At 40.9% G+C, this 22,055-nt stretch overlaps 1 protein-coding gene across 2 annotated transcripts in view; it reads left to right on the top strand.

Moving 5' to 3' along the window:
* Window positions 1-20,835, top strand: part of slc25a21 (solute carrier family 25 member 21) — a 92,330-nt gene extending 71,495 nt beyond the window's left edge. For both annotated transcript variants that reach the window (XM_080512295.1, XM_080512294.1), the window contains 8 exons: window positions 1,889-1,972; window positions 10,367-10,433; window positions 11,240-11,299; window positions 15,418-15,525; window positions 15,635-15,799; window positions 17,443-17,624; window positions 18,946-18,998; window positions 19,706-20,835. In XM_080512295.1, the coding sequence (XP_080368421.1) occupies window positions 1,889-1,972; window positions 10,367-10,433; window positions 11,240-11,299; window positions 15,418-15,525; window positions 15,635-15,799; window positions 17,443-17,624; window positions 18,946-18,998; window positions 19,706-19,767 (781 nt within the window). In that variant the 3' untranslated portion in view covers window positions 19,768-20,835. The remainder of the gene's footprint in view (window positions 1-1,888; window positions 1,973-10,366; window positions 10,434-11,239; window positions 11,300-15,417; window positions 15,526-15,634; window positions 15,800-17,442; window positions 17,625-18,945; window positions 18,999-19,705) is intronic.
* The last annotated feature ends 1,220 nt before the right edge of the window (window positions 20,836-22,055 follow it).

Consider the following 22,055-nt stretch of genomic DNA (forward strand, 5'->3'; position numbering starts at 1 on the left):
ATCGTAGAAGCACCAACTTGCCCTCACCTTCACCCTCACTCGGGCAGCTCTGGGCCTGTAAAGTACAAATACAGGCAGAGTAGGATGTGGGTAAGTTGGGAAGAGGGAGGGGGGAGTCTTGATGAACTCGCAGATCTCATCACCTCTGACTATACACTATCTGTGTGTGTTTTAAAGAAGCCCCAGGGTTTACCTCAGGTCTTCAGTCTGCAGATTTTAGCACACTCCAAGGCCAAACTCACCCAGAGACATGTGGAGACTTTTTTCCCCCGCTATTCGTCAACCACCTTGTGTCATTTGTCATTCACTGATGCAATACTAATGGAAACCAAAACTCTGTCATCGCAAGTCTCTCCACTTCAGTCAATATTGACTGCAACTTTGAGTCTTTTGGTTCTTGTGAAAAGGAACATTAGCAGCTTCCTAGCCAGGGGCCTGACAGTTCCCCTGCTGCCACAACTTCTTCTAGTCGTCCCTATTACCTCCAACTCCCTGGGCCTTTCTGTTTGGTCCCCGGCTTTTATGACAGGGTAGGAGAGGGCCATGAGGAAATGAGGTGACCCCAGGGTCACAAGTAGAGTCAGGGGGCTGGAACCGGACCATGGCCCTGCCAACCCTACTCTCTTAGGGCCGGTTTGGGTCGAAGCAGGGAGAGTAAAGGAGACAGGGGAGATTGGGGACAGCGTGCTTTCCATCCTTGACCCGACCATCATATGACTTTAATTAAGGCAGATTTGAATTTGTTTACAAGCCCCTAAAGTCTTAAATCTTGAGACTTTGCTCCCCCTCCTCTATACCCCTCATTCCACCATCCCCTCATACGTGGAGTCCTTCGTTTATTCTTCTTTTTAATATGGTGTCAGACATCTATTTATTATGCCGTTTTAACTAGTTTTTAGGGACGAGTTACAAGCTATTTGGGAATCCACCAAATAGGATTGGAGGGACACCCCTCCAAGATGTTAATCTGTTAGCGATATGAAAGGCCGCTCACCCCACTAAACTCCCCCTTCCACTGGAACCCGGGAGCTCTTTATGGCCCCATCAGGCACCCGCGTGGACGGCTTACTGCTGACCTTGTGACCCAGCAGTTGAAGCCATATGAGGAGGGAATCATTCTCTTGTCCCGTTACCTCCCTCTCTTTTCACTTATGGTGCTGTCGCTACCCTCAGAAACATGTATTTTTTCTTGTTAATGGATTAGGATTTTTTTGTACTTTATTGTTTCACACACATTTTATTATTTTGAATCAACAGAATTAAACAATAGTGTTTTCTTTTGGACTTTTGGATTAATTGTATGACCCATAAATCCACATATATAATTATATCTTTTCTCTTTTTAATACCCGATATAGGATTTCTATTCATGTTTTCACCCCCGACTGATCTCCCATGTAAAAGATTTACACACCTCTCACCAGCCTTTATTAGGGAGGTACCTGCGTGTTTGCTAACAAAAAGTCTTTCGACTGGTTCTATCATATTAAAAATTTACACGTAACTTGAGCTGTTACAATTGGCTTACTGGCATGTTAGTCGCCCAACAGCTTGCTGCAAAAGGCCTGGTCCTGGGGTGTTGGGTGGCTAATTGGATCGGTTGGGTTAAATAAATGTTTGAGTTCTCCCGTGCGCTGAGGGGACCTGGTAGTAGGTGCCTCTCATCTTAACAGAGGAGGGAAAGGGGCAGATGAAAGAAAGAGGGGGAGGAAAATGAGCTCGGTAATGATCAGATCAAATCGCTGTGTAAGTTCCCCCGAATATGTGGACTAAAGAGAAAATGAGCAATGCTCGAACATCAATGTGGTAGTAAGTCTTGCCAAACGTCAAGCTGATGGTCATGATATAGTAGTTACAAATATCTTTAATTAGAACTTCATCATTGCAGGTTCCAGATCCAAAGAGGAGTTGGGGATCCCTCCAGCTACAAGAGCCTTGGAGACTGCTTCCGGACGATCTTTCGCAATGAAGGGTAAGCTATGCGCTTGTTGCTCATTATAATACAAAATGATAATATAAGACAGAAGATCAGAAGTCGAATAGCACAAATGCATAAGTCCTATACCTGAGCGAGAAAGCTATCATGGCTATGGTTGAGCATCTGTAAAGTGGGTTTGATGGCTTTAGCCTACGCCTGCTGAATGTACTTTATTATCCACTGTGTCACACACTGGATAGGAGTTGGCTAACTAAAGACATGCCGCCAGGCTCCCTCCTCCTCCTCTGCCTGCCTTGTGACAGGTCTGTGAGACAGTGCAGGCGTAGGAGAAAGTGGTTGCCACTCGCTCTGTTTACGGCGAGTCGACAGCTTTACTACGGATATAAAGTTGATCTGCTGCGAGGTGTGAGTGAGCGCACGGTGAGAGGCTGGCTTGTGACAGTTGGAAATCCTCCGTTGGCTGTAGTTCAACAAAGTCCAGCTTCCCTGCGACAGTAGCACACACCCCCAACCACACTCATACACACACACACACACTCGTGCTTACAGTGTTACATTTAACACCTTTTTGCCTATTTGCTTAATGGATGTATCTTTATGGAGCAAGTCCGTGCAAATTTCCAGTCAAATTTTGCAAAAAAACAAAAAAGTTACCAAATTGCACAACAACCACACCACCATCTCCATAAACTATTAAGGCGTATTTGAGTGTGAGCTCACACAACAAAGCCGTAGCATGAGTCAGGCGGTCACCATTGACAAAAGCTCCACTTCCTTGTCCACCAATTATCTTAACAGTATATTTTTGCTGAGTGTGTAATCATTCCCCAGTAGCACACCGTGGATTACCTCCAGGCAAAACCACTTAGTTATAATTTGTACAAATAGTGTTAGGTCCCTCTGTTGTAGAATTATTATTAAAAATAAACACCTCCCGTCAGCTCATGGCAGGCCTGAGCTAACACCAGGCCTCTCGCTCGCTGAAGGCGATGAGGGAGGAAACCTGAGCTCTCAACTCAAGCTCTGTGATTGAACAGAAGAAAGACATGCAAGCACTGAGTACTTATAAATCATAAAATGCAATCGAACACCTGTGGATCAGACATTTCGGATTCTATGTGTTTGATTTTATGCATGCCGTTGATAGAAGAACTGTAAATACAGCATGAGTGAACTGTGCACACGAGCACTGGGTTATGATTGCCTTACAGGCCACTCTCCTTTTTGTGTTGCATGTGGGTGCAGCAGCGAGAGCTTGTGTTAAGTGTTTCCGTCTGGAGGCAAACAAAAAGACTCTATTCTCCAGCATTCTTTACCCCTGTTGTATCCAGAGACTGGGTCGGGACCTAAAGCACGGCCACAGAAATATTAAAAGGGTCCCAGAGTTGTGGGAAGCATTTGAAATCCTCTAGATGAGTGACAAAGAGGTAACGCCGCATGGTTCGAGGGCTGAATCTGACCTGGGGTTACAGTGAAATGACGCAGTGGATTTTTTTATTTTTTTTATTTTTTTAAATCTAATTGTTATTAGGGACCAAGCCCAAAATGCAATCGAACACCTGTGGATCAGACATTTCGGATTCTAACAATACCCTTGTAACAATACCCTATTGTATTTGTATAATTTTTTTTAGGTTAAACTAGTAAACTAAAATCTAATAGTGAATGAGCTTCGTTGATGATTAAATTAGACTTTCTGACACGATAAGTTAAAGGTGGAAGTAACAACAAAGCTTCACAGAGCATTTATTGTTTTGTTTTGGTAATCCTTTCAAGAAAAAATTTTAAGTGCTCACAAAGTATAACATTTGTATGCATAAAAGCTTTATAAGCACATTATGGTTAAGGATTCGGCTTTTAGCCTGATATTCACCAAAATAATAGAATCTAATCATGTTGTCACTTAAATTATGTTCTAGACTATGGTGGGGTGTCGAACATGGGGCATGTGGGCAATACATTTTCATCATACATATATATATATATATATATATATATATATATATATATATATATATATATATATATATATATATATATATATATATATATATATATATATATATATATATATATATATATATATATATATATATATATATATATATACCGACCCTGTTTTTTTAGACTGCTTTGACATGCAATTAATTATTTATTCAGTGAGGCATGCTTACTGATGATTTTGCTGCATGGTGCCTGTTGGCTACAATGTCAAGGTGACAGCAGACACTGGGAAAGTGAAAATATTTGCAGATGAAGCATACTGCTTGTTTACGTGAGAATATGTTCCCTGGGGTTGTCTCAGATTTCCAGTGGATATCCTTAAAGCCGAGCTAAAAATAAAAAAAAGGGTTTGTTTTCTGTTTTTTCCTGTCTTTGTCATTCTGTTAGCGACACGCTCCTCTCCAGATGGATGGAGGCTGTTAAAAAAGGAAAGGTTTATGAAAATGAAAGCCAAATCAAGCACACAAGTGCAAACAAACACAGGCGTACATACATACACACACACACATATGCGTGCACGTATCCATTTGGCGCCCATTCTTCAATCCCTCGGGAGGACATTTGTTTAGGAAAGACAAAAAGGGGACTTAGTGTGTACTTTACATTGGCAATCAAATCAGGATTCAAATGATGGCCACTCACCAGAGGCCATATTTGTCCTGTAACAAATTTCAGTCCTCCTTCATCACCTGGTGGCTCCACAGACTGACCACACCCGGGAAATCTGTGGCCACCATTTGCATGGACAAAGAGAGCAGAGGGTATGGTCTCCCATCTCACTGAAATAACTTGTTTACACAAACAATATGAGGGATTCGCGGAGGAAGGGCGATAATCCCCTGCTGCAGCTTTAATATGAGGGCTCGATTAGAACCAGCACCGCTCGTGTAACTTTATGTGTTGATGAAATAGTTGCGCTCTGTCACCTGATGACAAGTGTTTAGATAATTAGTTGTGCTTCGCTGCTGTTTATGGAAGGCGGCCTCGCTGCTGCGACTCCTGTGTGAGTCTCGCAGTTTCTCCTTCTCAGGTTCTACTCGGTGGAAATGTGTGCCAGCAGCTGAAATGTTGACACTTGTGCCCAATCAGCCAAGATCATCTCTGTTGACTTGTAGTGAATGTTGCCACAACAGAGCTGCTGCTGCTGTTCACAGGATACAGTCGGTCACGCCACCTTGTCCTCTTTGTCCACAGGCCTGTGTTTATTATCAATATAGACTCTCTCTCTTGTGCGTTGTCTTTATAAACTGCAAGCAACTCAGGAACTGGTCAAATGCACATTTACTGATATATTTTTTTCCCTCTAAAGGCCATTTTTATCCATCTTTAATGATAATCTCAACTTTGCACACACACACACACATATATATAAATTCTACTCTGCATGTTAATGCAAGAGAAAGAACATTGTAATTTTAAGGGCTGCAACAAACAATAATAATTGACTGATAATGTAATGAAATAGTAGATATTTCTTTAAAGCATGATTGAGAGAGAGTGTTACAGTTTGTATCCTCAGTGAATGAATGACAACAATCCCATCCACTAGACCAATTTTCCATGAGGAAATTGCACAGATCCTGCAAAAGAAAGTTTTTCTTCCCAAACCACAGCCTATTTATGTATTATTACATTATTGGCTGCAGTTATTACATTTTGGAAGAATGATTTAATGTTACTTCAATCATAGATTATTGGCAAAATGTTATTTTGATAATAGATCAAATAGATTATTATTATTATTACATTATTTATTACATTGCAAAAGGCAATGTTGTTGCAAAAGGCTATGATGTTGTTGGCAGATATTATGTTATTGGCCATCATTACATTATTAGTTTGTTACAAGGGAGAATTCTCAAAGCACAGACTTTACCACCTTATACTTCAGTGCTTGTATTGATCACATATTTGTCTGAAATTACCTGATGATCTACAGCTTCAAACAAATGATAGAAATGCAGCAGAAACCAAAACAACAGTTTGCAGCCTCTCAAGGAGGTAAAATGCTGGACCACATCCACATGTCTATCTCCATCAAGCGGTTTCCCTTCACATCAATTCCACTAAAACGATAATTCAATTCTTGATCTGTGTATTTTACTTATTTCCTAAAGGCAGCTGCATACAGAGATGACACATATGATGACATTGTTATTCTTGCATACTGAATTACGTCTTAGTTGTTGTCACCTCCGTTTCACCAAAGTTTGTCATCCACATCACACAGTGTAGCAGCTAATGAACTAAAAAAAAAAAGACAGATAAAATGCTTTTCGTAGGCGTTTTTAATTTGGATTCACTGCGATATTGTCTCCTAAAAAATGGTTTGCTGCCATAAAGTGCCATGATCCAATCTAGATACTATAAAAGTCCAATGAAAATTGGCCAAATTAACCACTTCTCTGTATTCACACATATTTGGTGTTTATTTTGGTTTATTTTAATGAAGTGATATGTCATCATGTGCAACACTGTGGCTCTCTGATGTGTGGAGGTCTATGGCACAGACCAAAATCTGGCTACAGAGAGAGAAAGACACTTTTCCACACCAGATTATGTCAAAAGATTTAAGCATTATGCATTTAAATTTAAACTAAATTCTAATAAATTATGTGGTTAGATGGTTGAAGGAAATCACGATTATCAGACTTTGAAAGCTTGTCGCAATTGACCGTATTTGCTGTTATTGGGGAAAAATAGAGTTATCCCAAACTAGCAATCCATCGTTCATTTGCATTGTGGGTGATTTCTCCACCATAAAAAGAAGAAAGTAATTGGATCTGTTGATTCACTTGATGTATTATTTACGTAAACTTTTTCTGCTGGGATACCGCAGTGCAATAAGTCTACAAGGCTAAATTGGTGTGCCTTCCATTTATTGTTGCCTGGAATTAATTTGGAACAAAATTGTGTGACTTTGAAGCTTTTTCATCAAGTTCATTGTGTAGTTTTATTTTTTGCCACGGTGTCAGGTCGGATTAAAAAAAAAAAAAAAAAAAAAAAGTTATGATTACCCATATAGCATAAGAAAGTAAACAATACGTGAAGAATGTTTGACAGCTGGCACATAGGAAATAGATATGCACTTTTACAAACGCACGCCTTGAAGAGAATTATAGTCACTAATTAATCTTAAAAAAAAAAGTTTTTACTCCGCATACAAAAGGCTCCAAGCAGAGGTTTCCTGGGAATGGATGAATACATGGCAATCGCAGAGGCCCTTTTAGTTACAATCAACCTCAAATGGATGTTTTTGGATGGGGGGGAGGAAACCAGAGTACAAAGAGTAATAACCAATGCATGCACAGACAGAACATGGAAACTCAACACAGAAAACACATTCTCTATGTGGGTGCTTCCAACTACATCTCTGTTCAGCCCCATGACATCATCTGTCGTCAATCAAGTCTTTCATTTATTATCATCATCATCATCATGTGCTATATTGTTTCTTTCTCTGGTGTATTAGATGTAATAAACACTCCTGAACCTTTTTGTTGTGTTTGAATGGTGAAAACAAAGGTGGAGGGTGGAGTCTGATATTACAAGAATCCACTAGGTCCTTTGAACGCATGTCATAGTTTCAAATATGGAGCTAAAGATAGGTTGTTCGCCGTCTCTTGTTTAAAGAAATAGACCTGTTTTACCTGTTTCACTTTCTGTGGCGAGCCCCTTAAAACAACATGAATGACAGAAAATGATAAGCCTGTTATCAGCACAAAGATTAAAGATTCACTAGTATTTGTTTCATCAACTTTAATGTTTTACATGGGGCCTTGAACAGATGCACCATAGTGGCGTGAGAAAAATTAAGCAACTGAGTTCAAGGAGAAAAAAAAAAAAAAAAACATTTTGTTTTTTTAATAACTTAAAACCTGCATATTTTTCTTTGACTGACAAGGTATCTGACATCAGCTTAGCAGTGTTAGTGTTGCCTACACAATTTCAAAGGAATTAACTATTAACAGCCCTGGTCTTCACTAAATTATAGGCATTGTGCATATTTTTCTATTTTATCTGAAATGCGCTTCATGGATAACTTATGTGAGTATAACCGGGTTACAATAAGTCAGGAACTTTGTTTGGTGTATTATTTCTTGTTACAATGATTATTTTCCTTGTAAATTGTCCCACATTTCCATGAAAAAATTGCCAAATCTCATCTGCAAATGCCAGATAGCTTTTATTTTCTTAGTTACAGCTATGTGGGAGTAAAGAAAAGCTTTGAAAAGGTACATTTTTCGATAAAGTGCATAGTTTATACATGCATATCTGTAAGATTTTTAGCACTTCAAGAGGTAGACTATTAACTACTTAAAGAGGTTCAATCTCTAAATAAGTCAAAGCCACATCCCAACAAGGCCGTCCTTGTACTCTCTCAGTACAGTTTGACGGATAGACTCCTCACAAAGTATATTCTGTGTTATTTGTAGGCATACATTGCATTGCTTCTAACTCACTGTATCATTTTATTATTTTTTCTGGCTGCGGGTGCGCTTTAAATCACGGCTGGACGTATGAGTGAGTGAAAGGCAAACTAGCAAATTGACTGAAATTATGCATGTGCTGTCTGTTGGAATATCCTGTATATCAAATGGCGAAAAACACTCCTAAATCTTTTCCTCATCATGTCCGTAGAGAGCATGTTTACCAGGGTTTGTGGTTTGAAAATATATCTTTGTGGTGATGTCAAACAGCAGCGACATACTTTGTTTTCATCTTGTGACTGGAGCTTTGCTTGTGTAGTGCACGCTGAACATTGTTAGTAATCTCATGACGGCAGTTAAATAAATAAATAAATAAATACCACACAAAAGCTTTTTGGACAAAAACCTTCAGTAATTAATCCAAAACTAGAGTAAATTTTGTGTTGTCTGTCACTTAAACTTTGAATTTGTCATGTCTGAGAAACTACTTTTTGGTTTTATGGTCTGTGAATAGCTACAATTTATTCTACCAAAAGCTTGAATTGAAGATCATAAGGAAATTGATGAAATATAAATTTTTGCATGATGCTGCATTAGTTTGTATTAATATATTACTATCCTTTCTCTCTCTTCTAAAGCTCTTCACAGATATGCAGCCTCAAATTGCTACTTTATTCAGTATCCTAATAAAACTGAAAAATCCATTCAACCATCTACTACATGCCAGCCTATTCTTTGGATCCTGGTCTTGGGGGGCCGCAGTCCTGCATGTTCTTGATGTTTTGTCTCTCCAAAGACACTTGACTATAATAAGAAACTTGTTGTCAGACTCTTTGCAGAGATGATTGACACATTGACAAATTTCGGTGTTTTGGAGGAATAGAAATCGTGAAAACCTTCAAAAGCGGGCAGGACCAGGATTTGAAGCCTCTACTTTACTGGGTGGAAGTGAGAGTCTGTCTTTGCTTATCGCAGCAATGAGTTTATCCTCTGCAGTTGTTATTTCCCATAGTTTGTCGTAATGATGTGTACTTTCATTGTATAAATGCACTAAACATGGCGTTGCACAAGATCATCATGTCGGAGACTGAGATCTGCCCGAGCAGCTTCACCTCCAATAACACTATCAGCAGCATTAAATAAGCAGAAGTGAGGTCATGTATGTTTAGTTTCTGATTATGTCGCACACAACGAAGAAATGATCCCCACTTCATGTGACAGGTGTGAAATACTGCAAACCTACCAAAACCTTGCAGAGAGAGCAGGAGAAAGGACTACAAATGTCTAAATGTTCATTAATAAATCCGATTAAAGTGATGGACAATAAACAGGACTGGCACAACCACTGTATGAGATAGTGTCTCAGAATTTCAAAACAAGTATTTTTACAAATTGTATAATTGATACGATTATTAATAGTAGTAGTAGTATAGGTATCATATTGGGGTTTTTTGTGATTCTTTTTATGAGATAACATTTTAATTTATACTTGATTATCTTTACAGGGCATATCAACTTCATCAGAAATGATCTGTTCAGTTTTAACTGCATGCTGCGTGTATATTTATATTTACAGTTCTTTTTAGGAAATAATGCATTGTATCGTCAGATGATGAGACTCGATGGTTTTTAGGATGTGTGGCTGAATCGTCTTACAGGCTTTCAATGAAAATGTCTTCGCGTATAAGGGAAAAAAAACAAGCCATAAATGTTATAATATCTGATTTATAAAGCGTTTTAACACTTTCAAGGATTATCTTGGCTATAGTTGATTATAAACGTAATAATAATGTGAGTAACACGTTCCAAAAAAAATTTTTTGAATCATAAATGCAGAGCATGAACTCACAGGGTACTAAAAGATAGGCACGTAATTCACAGCAGTGATTAACACAACTGTAAAAGTTTGTATGGCATCTCGTGAACCCAATCGAGCTCAGCTTCAGACTCAGCTTCACTCAAGCCATTTTTTTTATTTTATTTTTCAATGCAGAATCTTTGGCTTCTACAAGGGGATCCTGCCACCGATCCTGGCCGAGACGCCGAAGAGAGCAGTCAAGGTGAGATAATAAAAAAAAATGATTCAAATAAAAGATGTGCATGTTTTCTCCTATGGGGCTTCAAAGCATGTCGAGTTGTGTTGCTGGAGCTCCGGAGCTGGTTTCGCCGTGAACTGCTCCGCCGCCATATGAAAACACTCAAAACCGCAGTTGCTCTGACATGACACACACGTGTTGATTAAACCCATGACGCCCTCTGCCATGTCTGCCTCCTCAGCCACCCTCGTTTGTTCTGTCGACCCACCAAACATTGACTTACACCAGTGTGCGGCAAACCATCCCCCCCGAGCGCCATCTTTTGAAATCTGTTGGGAGGCTTTTGCATCCCCAGATCCGCTCTCGGCGTCTGGGCTCGGGGTTCGTCGGCGGGGCTCAGAGGGGGCGTGATGTTTGGCGTGGAGCTCCTCTGTAATGAGATGCTGGAGACAACTATGTGTGAACTTTGAAAATAAGCACTCACACTGAGAAGATGGGGTAATCGCTCACACGGCTAACAAAGCTAGCTGATGGTGAGAAATGTCTGAAGAGAAGACGTGAAGCAAATTAAACCGACTGCTGGCACTCTTCTCTTTCCACGTAGGTTGGGGTCTAAAATATAAAGTACGCCGTAATTTTTATGTGGTAGTTGAGTACATATGGCCTTCGTGTGATTTTCCCTTTCCACTTGAGTGCTTTTAAGATGGCTGTATTTAATAATGTGTGTGTTTTATGGTGAGGTGGGTTTATGTGTGTGTGTGCGCATGCAAAGATGTCAGTTTATGAATGCGACCCCTGACAGCTCATTCATCCTGATCTCACCTCTGCAGTTTTTCACCTTTGAGCAATACAAGAAGTTGCTGAGTTTCACCCCTTTGTCTCCAGGAGTGGTGAGTCTGAGACACACACACACACACTGAGACAGCTTAAAAAAGAAATTTCAATTGTAACAAAATAACTTCTAACATCTAAATCTGAACCAAAAAAAGTTCTTGATTTAAAGTTTGTTAACATTGAAATGGCCTACTTTTGTGGTTGTGTGCTGCGAGATCGCATTAAAGTCATTGCTGAACTTTTGCTCTCTGAACTTCAATTTAAGTAATGTTGCAGCCATTAAAAAGGGTTACATACAGGTTAGTTGCTGGAGCTTGGCGTTTGCGCGATTGGCAGCCTGTCAGGAGCCATTTTTATTACAAAAGCATTATTTTTATTATTATTTTATTGACTGGTGGATGAGAACGTATGAAAAGTGCAATTTTGATTTGAAAGTAGCTGGCAACATAGTATGATATATAAATGGAAATAAATAAAATATTTACATTTAATCCTGTTAAAATATGTGAATGTGATACAAGAGTGACACTAGTATGGTGGCATAGTGGTGAACTCCGACACAAACAAGTTCTCACCTGTGGAGTTTGCATGTTCTTACTGTCCTTTTTGGGTTTAAGAACTTTGGCAATCAGCAGCAGAAAGAATATCGAGGTCATGGGGATGCCTTTTCGAAACGTTTTTTTGGGGAGGACAGGTATATTTCCAGCTTATCTTCCCACAGTTCAAACACTTCTGGAGGTTGAACCCTGCCTTTCGCCCTGTGTGGGCTCAGATTGGCTCCAGCTCCACTCTGGATAAGGCAGTGTTGAAGATGAATGGATTATTAAGGTGGAGTGGAGTCTACCTGTAATTACCCAGATTCACGTGCTTACTGCAGCACATTAACGTTTGGCAAACAATGCTTTTTATGCAGCTTTGATGTTATGTTGGTACACAGGATTGCCGTCGCAGCTTTTTCAAACCTTTATGTTCATGACAACAGTAACAAAGTAGTAATTACATTGAAGGTAAAACCAGGATCGAGTTCATCCACTGGTAATTTGAATACAGCTTATTCAAATGTGATGACTGTGTCCTCATCACTGCTGGCTACAAGTCTGCACGACTTCCTCCAAATGTACTTTATATGGAAATTTAGAACATTTTCAAATAAAGTACAAAGATATACAGGCATCTATTGAATTGTGACTTATATATTTCCAATCAATTGATAATTGGTAATAATGAAGCTTTGTGAAATCACATTTTGGAAATCCTCACTGCAAGTGGTTACTCAGACATCATTGTAAATTATTTCTTATTTTCATTCATTGACAAAACATTAAATCTCAAACCGTGCCGACTCCTAAATACATTTGTGAAAGCTCGGTCGGGGCTCTATAAGGACTATGCTAGTGTGCAGAGGTGGTCACCCTTCTTCAGAGTCAATAGCAACAGACTGTGATCATCAGATTAGCTTCAGAACAGTGCATCGAGAGCTGCATCTAAACCTTACATTGCAAAGCGCAATGCCAAGCATTGGATGCAGCGGTGTAAAGCAGACTGCAACTGGACTGTTTTAGACGTCACAAATGCCCTTCTGGAAGAAGAATGGTAAGGAAAATAAATCTCATAAACACTCCTAGACCTTGTGGAAAGCCTTCCTAGAAGAGTTGAAGCTGCTATAGTTTTAAATTCTACGGTTTAAGAATGGGATGTTACTCGATTTCACATGCACGTGAAGGCAGGTGAGTGAATATAGTGTGAATATAGTGCAAGATAGAAGTCGTTAGAATTTTCTTAGTTTCTTTGCCAGATTATTGCACATCTATCACAACATAAGAGTTATGACTACTCGTTATTTAGAATGTATATCTGTCAACAAAAGTTTTTTTTTTAAAGAAGTAAAAATACATTACGTGCATCTGGTTTGTGGTCATTAGAATAGCAAAGATTACTGATGGTGCATATTTAGATGGATGCCCATACAAATGTATACGTGCATATCAAAATATGTCTCTTCTTCACCTTTTAAAATCAGTTATTTAATAATTATTAATTATTATTTCTCAAAATATTTTACGATAATTTGAGAGCGATGAACTGTGGGTTTCCTTTGCTCTCAGTCTAGACTCATAGGCAAACTTTTGTCAGACCAAATTCTATCCAGCTGTTAAGATGTTATATGTGAAATTAGTGAGCACAAGTTCACTGCTGCTTTTTGTTATGAAGATTATAGCCGAAGAAATACAGTACAGACCAAAATAGGTTACGGACAAATATTTGCCATAACAGGAGAAGAGCAAAATCAAACTAAAAACATGTTTGCAATGCTTGAGTAATTTTAATTTTGTAGCTATTATTTGCATTTTGTAATAAAGTAATTTCAATTAAAATCTGGTTTGAATGTGGTAATAAAGACAATCCTTTTTCCATCGTCTGTGAAATTTATGAATTTTTGAAAATTGTCCTCCAGGTTGCCGCATGTTCCCCTTGTCTGGTTTAAAGGGCTCCACTAACACAGTGTATATGTTTTCATTTCATTTCATTTATTAGTGTGTAGTCACGTCTTGCAGTTAATTCCTATTATTGTCCTAAAACAAACTCTTCTACAAAAGCGGTGGACCCGCCCTGTTGTGCAACAGTTTTTTTTACAACAGCTCAAAATGGACAAAGGAAACACTGGAGACATCTGAAGGGAGAGGATGACAGGAAGGATTTTCATTCACTGTTTGCGAAGTCACAACGGCATCCTATTATTTTTATACACTTGCGTGTACAAACTTACATGCGTCGGATGAATATTGGGAAAACCTCTTTCCCCTCCAGGAACAGGTGTGATTCCTTATAATAAATACTTGACCGCTCAAAACACCTTTGTAAAGCCAAATGTATTCACTTAAACTGCACAAATATCGTTTCTGGTCAACTTCAGTTGGCTGGAGTAGAGCCAAAATGATCTAGAACACCGAGCTGCCCTTGTAAATGAACTCTGTTCCATGTTTGCGTGACGGTTGTTAATTCTGGAGACTGGTTACACCGCACGCTATGAATATACGAGCGGCTTCATCCCACTTGAGCAATCACGTGTCTTGCTGTATTGAGTCAGGGTTTTGAGTGAGACAGATTCACATCGGCGGGGTGCGGTCACCGCCATACAACACCTATTCAGGTGGCAACCGCGTGTCAGCCATGATGGATGGCTTACCTGTAGCTCGGTGTCAAAGCCAGCCCAGCAACAACCAGTCTCCTCGGCTTGTTTTCACAGCCAATGTTGGAGAAATGTTTACCTGTCCTCATTTATCATGCTCTCCTTCCAACCTCCTTCCCGCTATCTTCTTCCTGCTTCCTAAAGTGCCTCCAAAACCCCGTTTCCCCCCAGAGGGCCCTGCGTATCAAGTACCATAATCACATCGGTTAATTAGCGAGGGTGAATTACAGATTGGACCTGAATGGCACTCGCTCTCCTATTCAGCGGGGCACAGCTGAATGCCTTCACTCTGATTAATGAGGACACACACAGTAATAATACAAATAAGGAATTAAAACGTGGCTGGCTGGCTGTGTAAACATCGCCAGGCATGTCTGAGAGGATGGGTCCCGGGGCTCTGACAGCAGGATAAAGAGGCAGAAAGAGTAATGAGCTATAGACACGTTCTTGACATGTTCCCATTACGCTTGCCCCTGAGTGCGCGCACGCACACACGCACACACACCATGCAAAAACATAAGACCCAGTCCAACTGCACTTTATGTTGCAAAATCCAGTTTGAGGTTTATGTTAAGTTTATCTATTAGTGCTATAATATCCTGCAGTGGTGGACAAGGTTACTTAAACTGCTTTGTTGATTAGAAAATTCCTATTAAAAAGTTCTGCGACGACATGCTTGCACACGTTCCTATCACTGCCTTTACTTTCCTGTCTCCGCGAACTGTCGTTCAATATTTCGTCAAGCAATAACAAACACAGGTGTCAAGTCTTTATCAAGAAACAACAATGACAGCAAGAGATTCCTGGAATCCAGGAAGCAACTTTCTGAAGCTATAAATCATCATTAGGCTCTCATAGTGCAGACATGATGGCTATGGTCATTGTCTGCATCAGTTGGTTTTATTTTTCTTCATCTGTGCTCTGTGTCTATCCAAATATTATCTCCACATTGTCATTCCTAACACGTGTCCGTCTCCCCTGCAGGCTCTGTCTGTAGCCGGGCTCGGCTCGGGCCTGACTGAGGCACTCGTCGTTAATCCATTTGAAGTGGTGAAAGTCAGTCTGCAGGCCAACAGAGACTCCTTCAAAGAGGTTGACAAGATAAAATATGGTCCAAACTTATGAAGTGTTGGTAATATGCACATTTTTTTTTTTTTTTTTTTTTCAAATTGCCCTGCTGAATTCACTCTCTCCAACACAGCAACCCTCCGCTTTTGGCCAAGCAAGACGCATAATTAAGTCGGATGGCTTCGGACTGCGGGGACTGAATAAAGGACTAACCTCCACATTGGGACGCCATGGAGTTTTCAACATGATCTACTTTGGCTTCTACTTCAATGTGAAAGATGCTATTCCCACCAACCCGGTAATATGCCAATCAAACTCAAAACTTCCGATCACATATGACCTGCTGTGAGTTCTGCTTAAGCTAGGAGACAAACACCACTTCAGCTTTGCTTTGGTGTTCATAACTTTGAGTAGATGAAGGTTTTCTATGTTTTGGGGGGGGGGGGGTTGGCGGGGGGGGGGGGGGGTGTTCCTAACCTCAGGCGATATGATATGCACATGTCACAACCACTTTGCCAGAGGGGAATAGCAAGTGTTTAACAGTATGATTAGTTAGCCTGACTGCCATGGCATGGAGGGGGAAGCAAAAATCAGAGAGGAGCTTGTAAGATCAGCCCGGCTAATACCTCGTCTGTTTGCTCTTCATAACATCCTCAAAGTTTCAGATTACACATCCGGCAGGGCCTGATGGCCCAAACAAAAGTTAATTTTGTTTAATGGAAACGTTACCATACGCCAGTCCCACATGTACAAAGTGGAGCATTAGATTAACTCCAATGAACTAATTGGAAGCAGACAACAGTACTATTTTCAAGAAGAGGTTACGGTGGGAGGCCCGGCTCTGCTATATTTTAAACATTTTTCCAGTGACGCATGATGCGCAGAGAAGCAAGTGGTCATCCTCTGCGAATGATAATTATGTGGCTGGATGACTCAAATAGCTCGCTCCTTAGATTGTGGCCGTTGCTTTTGGAAAGGATCCACTGGTATGCACACTGACAGATTGATCCGGTATGTCAGGGGCTAACGGCAGCCATTGTTGAGGCAGCAAAGCATAAATATTGTGGCTGTTGAAAACTTACAGGCTGCGCCGATGGCTGAGCTGATAGTAGCATTTCTCCACAGCCCTTTGTCAGCAATGTGAGTGATGACCTTGCAACTCAAACATGTCTGTAGTCAAATTCAGGCTGACGAGCTCGGGCTTCTCTCGTGGGGACATTTGAATAGTACAGGCGCAGCAGATAGCACACCGCCATCATTCACCAGAGAATGTGTGAGGAGATGTTTGTTCAACGCTGTTAGGAAGTGGGTTGATGGGTGTACTTAGGCCGTAGCTATGTTACCCTCTTCCCCACATCCCACTTGAAAAAAAAAAAAAACTGAAGGAGTAGGATTAGCTGTTGATTTACCACGGCTCTCAGGGTGTCCGGCCACTTGAGAAAGGACTGGACCAGAGAGGCTGCTGTCATTTGTAAAAATATCCTGGCCAATTAGCTGTCAGAGCTCTCTGAGTCTGGGCTTCTTTGGTACAGTAATACCCCTGTGCCGAGTCACAGCCCAATTACCCAAATTGTCCCCATATGCCTCCCCAGTCTGCCTGCATGAACCCTGTTTATAAATCCTCCGGCTTGGCTCCCCCATAGAACATGTGCTTCTGCTCAGCCAATCAGAACGCTGCTTCACAGTCAGGAAGCCCTAATCTGCCCCCCGCTACCATAAAATGATCAGGGCTTTCATGCCAGCTTTGCAATCATATGCACAAGTCCCCTCGTGGCCTCGTTCACTTTCGCTCACATGCATATGCACATAAACGTTTCACTATTGACTTTGTCATTCACGATCTTTGTTTGCCAATTTTTGCGTCACCAAATGCAACACTTGAAGCAAAATATGTTTCCGGTAGATGTTCTCTCATTCAGTGTGCATGACCTCTATTTGCAGGACCCTACACTGGAGTTCGTGAGGAAGTTTATGATCGGCCTCACGTCTGGGACCATCTCCTCCTGTGTTAACATTCCCTTCGATGTGGCCAAGAGTCGCATCCAAGGCCCGCAACCTGTGCCAGGAGAGATCAAGTACCGCACCTGCTTCCAAAGCATGGCGCTGGTCTACCGCGAGGAGGGGTACGAATACAAGACGCAGCTCATGATGAATCAGGGATCCTCAAGACACAGCTTGAAATGGCATCACTGATGCAAGAATTAATGAGCCACTTTGTCTGTTTTGTTAGCAATTGATAGTTGGTTATCTGCCAAACAGGCTGTCAGATAAGACAAATGTACCCGCTGCAGGTACAGGTTAGCAGGGTGAGATTGTGCGTTTCCTACACTAACAGCAGAGGAAGTAGTTTGATGCAAAGCTGTGATCCAAGAAGTCGCGTTAGATTCTGGTCTGATTTCCCCACAAAATGTGATCACACATTCCTGCAGTCTGTCAGTGATATTAAAAATGTGTTAACCTTATTTTCATGCCTCGGAGAGTGACAGCTCTAAATGGAAGCTTCAAGGAAAGCTGCATGTTATGTTAGCGATTGCCCCAGGCGTTCCACTTTCCCCCATGCGGCTCCACTCGACAAGGGCCAGCGAGATGTTTGTAGTTAGTGGATGTTGTTAGTTTCTAGTTGGGGGTTGCTGCCAGAATGGCACTGAAACGTTGTCGTCGCAGGGGGGCATGGAGTGTGCCCCCTCCGCCACAGCCAGTCCCTTTCTCTAACACAACACAGTCCCAGCTAATTAGTGGTCCCTATGGGAGACGTCGTTAAGCAGACCCTAACGAGCCGTGCGGCGCTCCACGGGTCAATCTAATCAGACAGAGGGCCAGGGAGGAAGTGGGTCGAGCCTTATTAACGCCATCAGTGGCGGGGGCAGGGAGCGGGACAGGGAACGCGAGGCGGAGGCAGGCAGCCACTGGTCACCTTGAACGCATTAAGTGGCAGGTAGTCGGCAGCGCTGGCCGTTAGACCCCATATACCTGACAGCGTGATAGACAGACGGGCGAGCACGCGCATGCAAACTGCGGGCGTCGACGTGGTGGAAAAAACCGGTGAATTTATGTGCATTAAAAACTTCAGAAGTTTGTATGAAGAGTGACCCCACTGAGAGTCTTGTACATCTTAGGGTGGCACTAAGTAGCAATTACATACTTTAAAGTTGCAGATGTAAAGGTAATAATACTTCAGGGCAGCTTGTGCATTTTATCATATATTAATACACAACAATAAAAAGCTGTAGGTCTGGTCATATTTGCAATTAACAAATGCAATCTGATACAGAATGAATACTTCAAAGCGTAATACAATTTTGGGTAAGTGTGATGGAGTTGCTTAAATTGTTTAATACATGATGAATGGAACCAGAAACCAACTTGAAAACTCTGCCTGTTGTTAATGGTGATTGTCTTCAATAGTATTTGTACACTCATAGACATGTCTTGTCTTTTTGGCAGGTACTTGGCACTGTACAAAGGGTTGGTTCCCAAAATAATGAGGCTTGGACCAGGTAAGAAAAAAAAAACAGTAATTATATTCTTATTGAGATCATTCTTATAATTTCAGTTTAGATTTAACTTTAGAGTAAATGTTTGATTGCTATTTGTGTTTTGTTTTTTTTAATCCCAGGATGTCACAAGTTATTAATCAGCTAAATACAGTTTTGCATGTCTTATGAATTAAAGTGTGAGTAAAGTATGGGAGGATGAGGTCCCCCCCCCCCCACACACACACACACACACACACAGACACACACAGAGTTCTGCCTCCCAATCCAGCCCCTTCAACTCTCATATTTTGTCTGACACCAAGTAGCAATTTATGGGTGATTGCCAGCTTTCCTAATCTTTTCACATTATAAGATATAATTGTGGACGGCTGTTTGGATCCATAGGTTATTAAAAGGGGAATTGTTCTCATGCTTGTTAAACGTTCTTGATTTGAAATCTTCTCATTCTTTATACATAGTCAACAACTGTGACACATTTTTAAAGCAAGCGGCATTCCGATTATTTTTGAAAACCATGGCCCCATTTCTTTATGCAGTAATCTTGTGTATTACACAGTATTATGGATTGTGTGACAGTCAATGACAATTTCTAATCACTGACGATTTCAGTTCACTCTCAGGCTTCATCTTTGAGTTACAATTACCATCTGAATTGTTGTATATAGATAAACATGGATGATTTATGCCACTGTTGCGTTCTGTTACAGGTGGAGCTGTGATGCTGTTGGTCTATGAGTATGTGTCTGGATGGCTTCAGAGAAACTGGTAACAAAGAAACAAACAGACAAGGAAACCCAAAATATGTGTCTTACAAAGTGCATCTCATTACCAGTATTGATGACCGACTGCAGTAGCATCAGACCAAAGATATTTTTAAAATCTTTATTACACAAAACATTTCTATAAATGACCAAACCAGCAATTTATTTGACACGATGAAGCTTTCGAAGTGCATCTTCCTCCACATCAGTATCTTTAAGTCAATGTTTGTACTTGATAAAAATCAAAATAGAAGAGAAAACGTGTTTGTTTAATTGTTTGCGTTCAGCTTAACCAGTTTTCTGACTGATACTCTCTATTTTGCAATGAAGTCTTACATAAAGGTTTTTTTTAATCTTTAACGTTTTTTGTCAACTTGATAGTTTGTTCCTCTCATTGGTGTAAATAGGGAAGTTTGAGCACCAGACACACATTTTTCTGACTTTGTTGGGTGTTTTTCCAGCACTGCCTGACTTTCCTTGACACACCCTCACAGTTTTGAGGCAGTAGATTCTGTTACTCACATTTTCTTAATGATTATAGACTAAATAACCACTTATTTTCTCTCTGGGCTTCTTGATAAATTAATTAAATTGATATTAAGTTTTCATGTTGGTATGTTTTTAAGCACCAAAAATAAAAAAGGGACATATTTGTGTGATAATTTGCTATATGTTTATCTCTGTAACCAGACCTCTGCAGGGTAATGTAGTTGACCCACATCTCCTATCTTCAAAGAAAATCCTGTTGACAAAACAACAATCTACACCACAAACATTTACTACAGCAGGGTAATGCACACATTTATAGTTTTTCCTCATATGTTTTAGCCATTATGAGCACAACTATAGTACTGAGCCTTGTAGAGCATCTCAAGCACATCAAACTGCTGGAACAAATACAACATTAACATGTTGCAGATTATTTTTAATAAATATCTTTTGCATTACTGATATTTGATGTCCTTTGGATGAATTTGAGGTTTTTTTTTTAGCATTTCAATGTTTTCGGGCTTGTATGTGATAAGACACCGTTTCAAGTAAAAATTCAAAACGTGCATGTATTGGTTAAAACTGAATAAAATATGTTACAACTTCATATATGTTTCTTCACTGTGTGTGTGTGTGTGTGTGTGTGTGTGTGTGTGTGTGTGTGTGTGTGTGTGTGTGTGTGTGTGTGTGTGTGTGTGTGTGTGTGTGTGTGTGTGTGTGTGTGTGTGTGTGTGTGTGTGTGTGTGTGTGTGTGTGTGTGTGTGTGTGTGTGTGTGTGTGTGACAGGAGGTTTGTGTTGCTGCATGTTTATCTTCACTGCGGGGCTTTCAGCTTGGCGTGGATATAAGGATATCACCTTCCCTCAGTTTACCATTTCATCACCCTCCTCGTTGTCATCCCACCCGTTCGGGAACTTTGTTGTTTGAGAAGCTGTCAGCTAAAGACGCTGGCTTTCGCCAAGCAAGTGTCAGTCTGTGCTCATTCTGTGGTGAGGAGCCAGTGTCTGAGCATAACTCCAGTTCGAGCAAAAAAAAAGAAAAACCCAACAAGCTCAAGAAATTCAAATGCGGCTGCAGGGTTCGAGGGGGGTTTGCCACTTCAGGATTTCTCCTTCCGCCAGTCCACTTCTTATCCAAATACGCAAACATATTCACACACCTGTTGCACAGCCCCAGGCACAGTGGCTACTGGCTCCTGGAAGAGACTCATCTTAACCTCATCTGGTAGTAGCTTATACTGAGCCACGTTGGCATTTGACAGTCATCATTAATGTGGGAGTTGCTGCCTGCCAAAGTGGAACGGCTCCTGGTTTTTTTGCCCAGGGGCCTGTGGTGACAGACTAACAACTGCGGCTTGCAGACTGATGGAATTGTAAGCGCTTAACCTGTCCTTTCTGTAATAGAGTGCTGAATGTGTATGTTTGTTTCAGACCTGACAGCTTGTAACATGTGCATGTAGCTAGGCAGCCGAGCCACCCTTTATGTGAATTCCATAAACATGGTACTGATCATAAATCTTCAGCAGCAGAATCATCAGTTCCTTCACACTCCCTCCATGTACCACCCCCCCCCCCCCCCCCCCCCCCCCCCCCAAATCTTCATGTGTAACATTTCAATTCCGTGTATCCATCTTTGACATGCTTACAATCTGGGCCGGGTGCTTTACCTGTCGTTCCCAATGCAAATGTCTCCAGTGATTAATACATATTAGAATACCCACAATTTACTCGCCAGGTAAAAAGCAGTGAGCCGTGCACACATACACAGAGACACGTCAGCAGACATGATTTTCCAAACCCGCAGCGATT

This window comes from Blennius ocellaris (assembly GCF_963422515.1).
Source record: "Blennius ocellaris genome assembly, chromosome: 17".
Lineage (NCBI taxonomy): Eukaryota > Metazoa > Chordata > Actinopteri > Blenniiformes > Blenniidae > Blennius > Blennius ocellaris.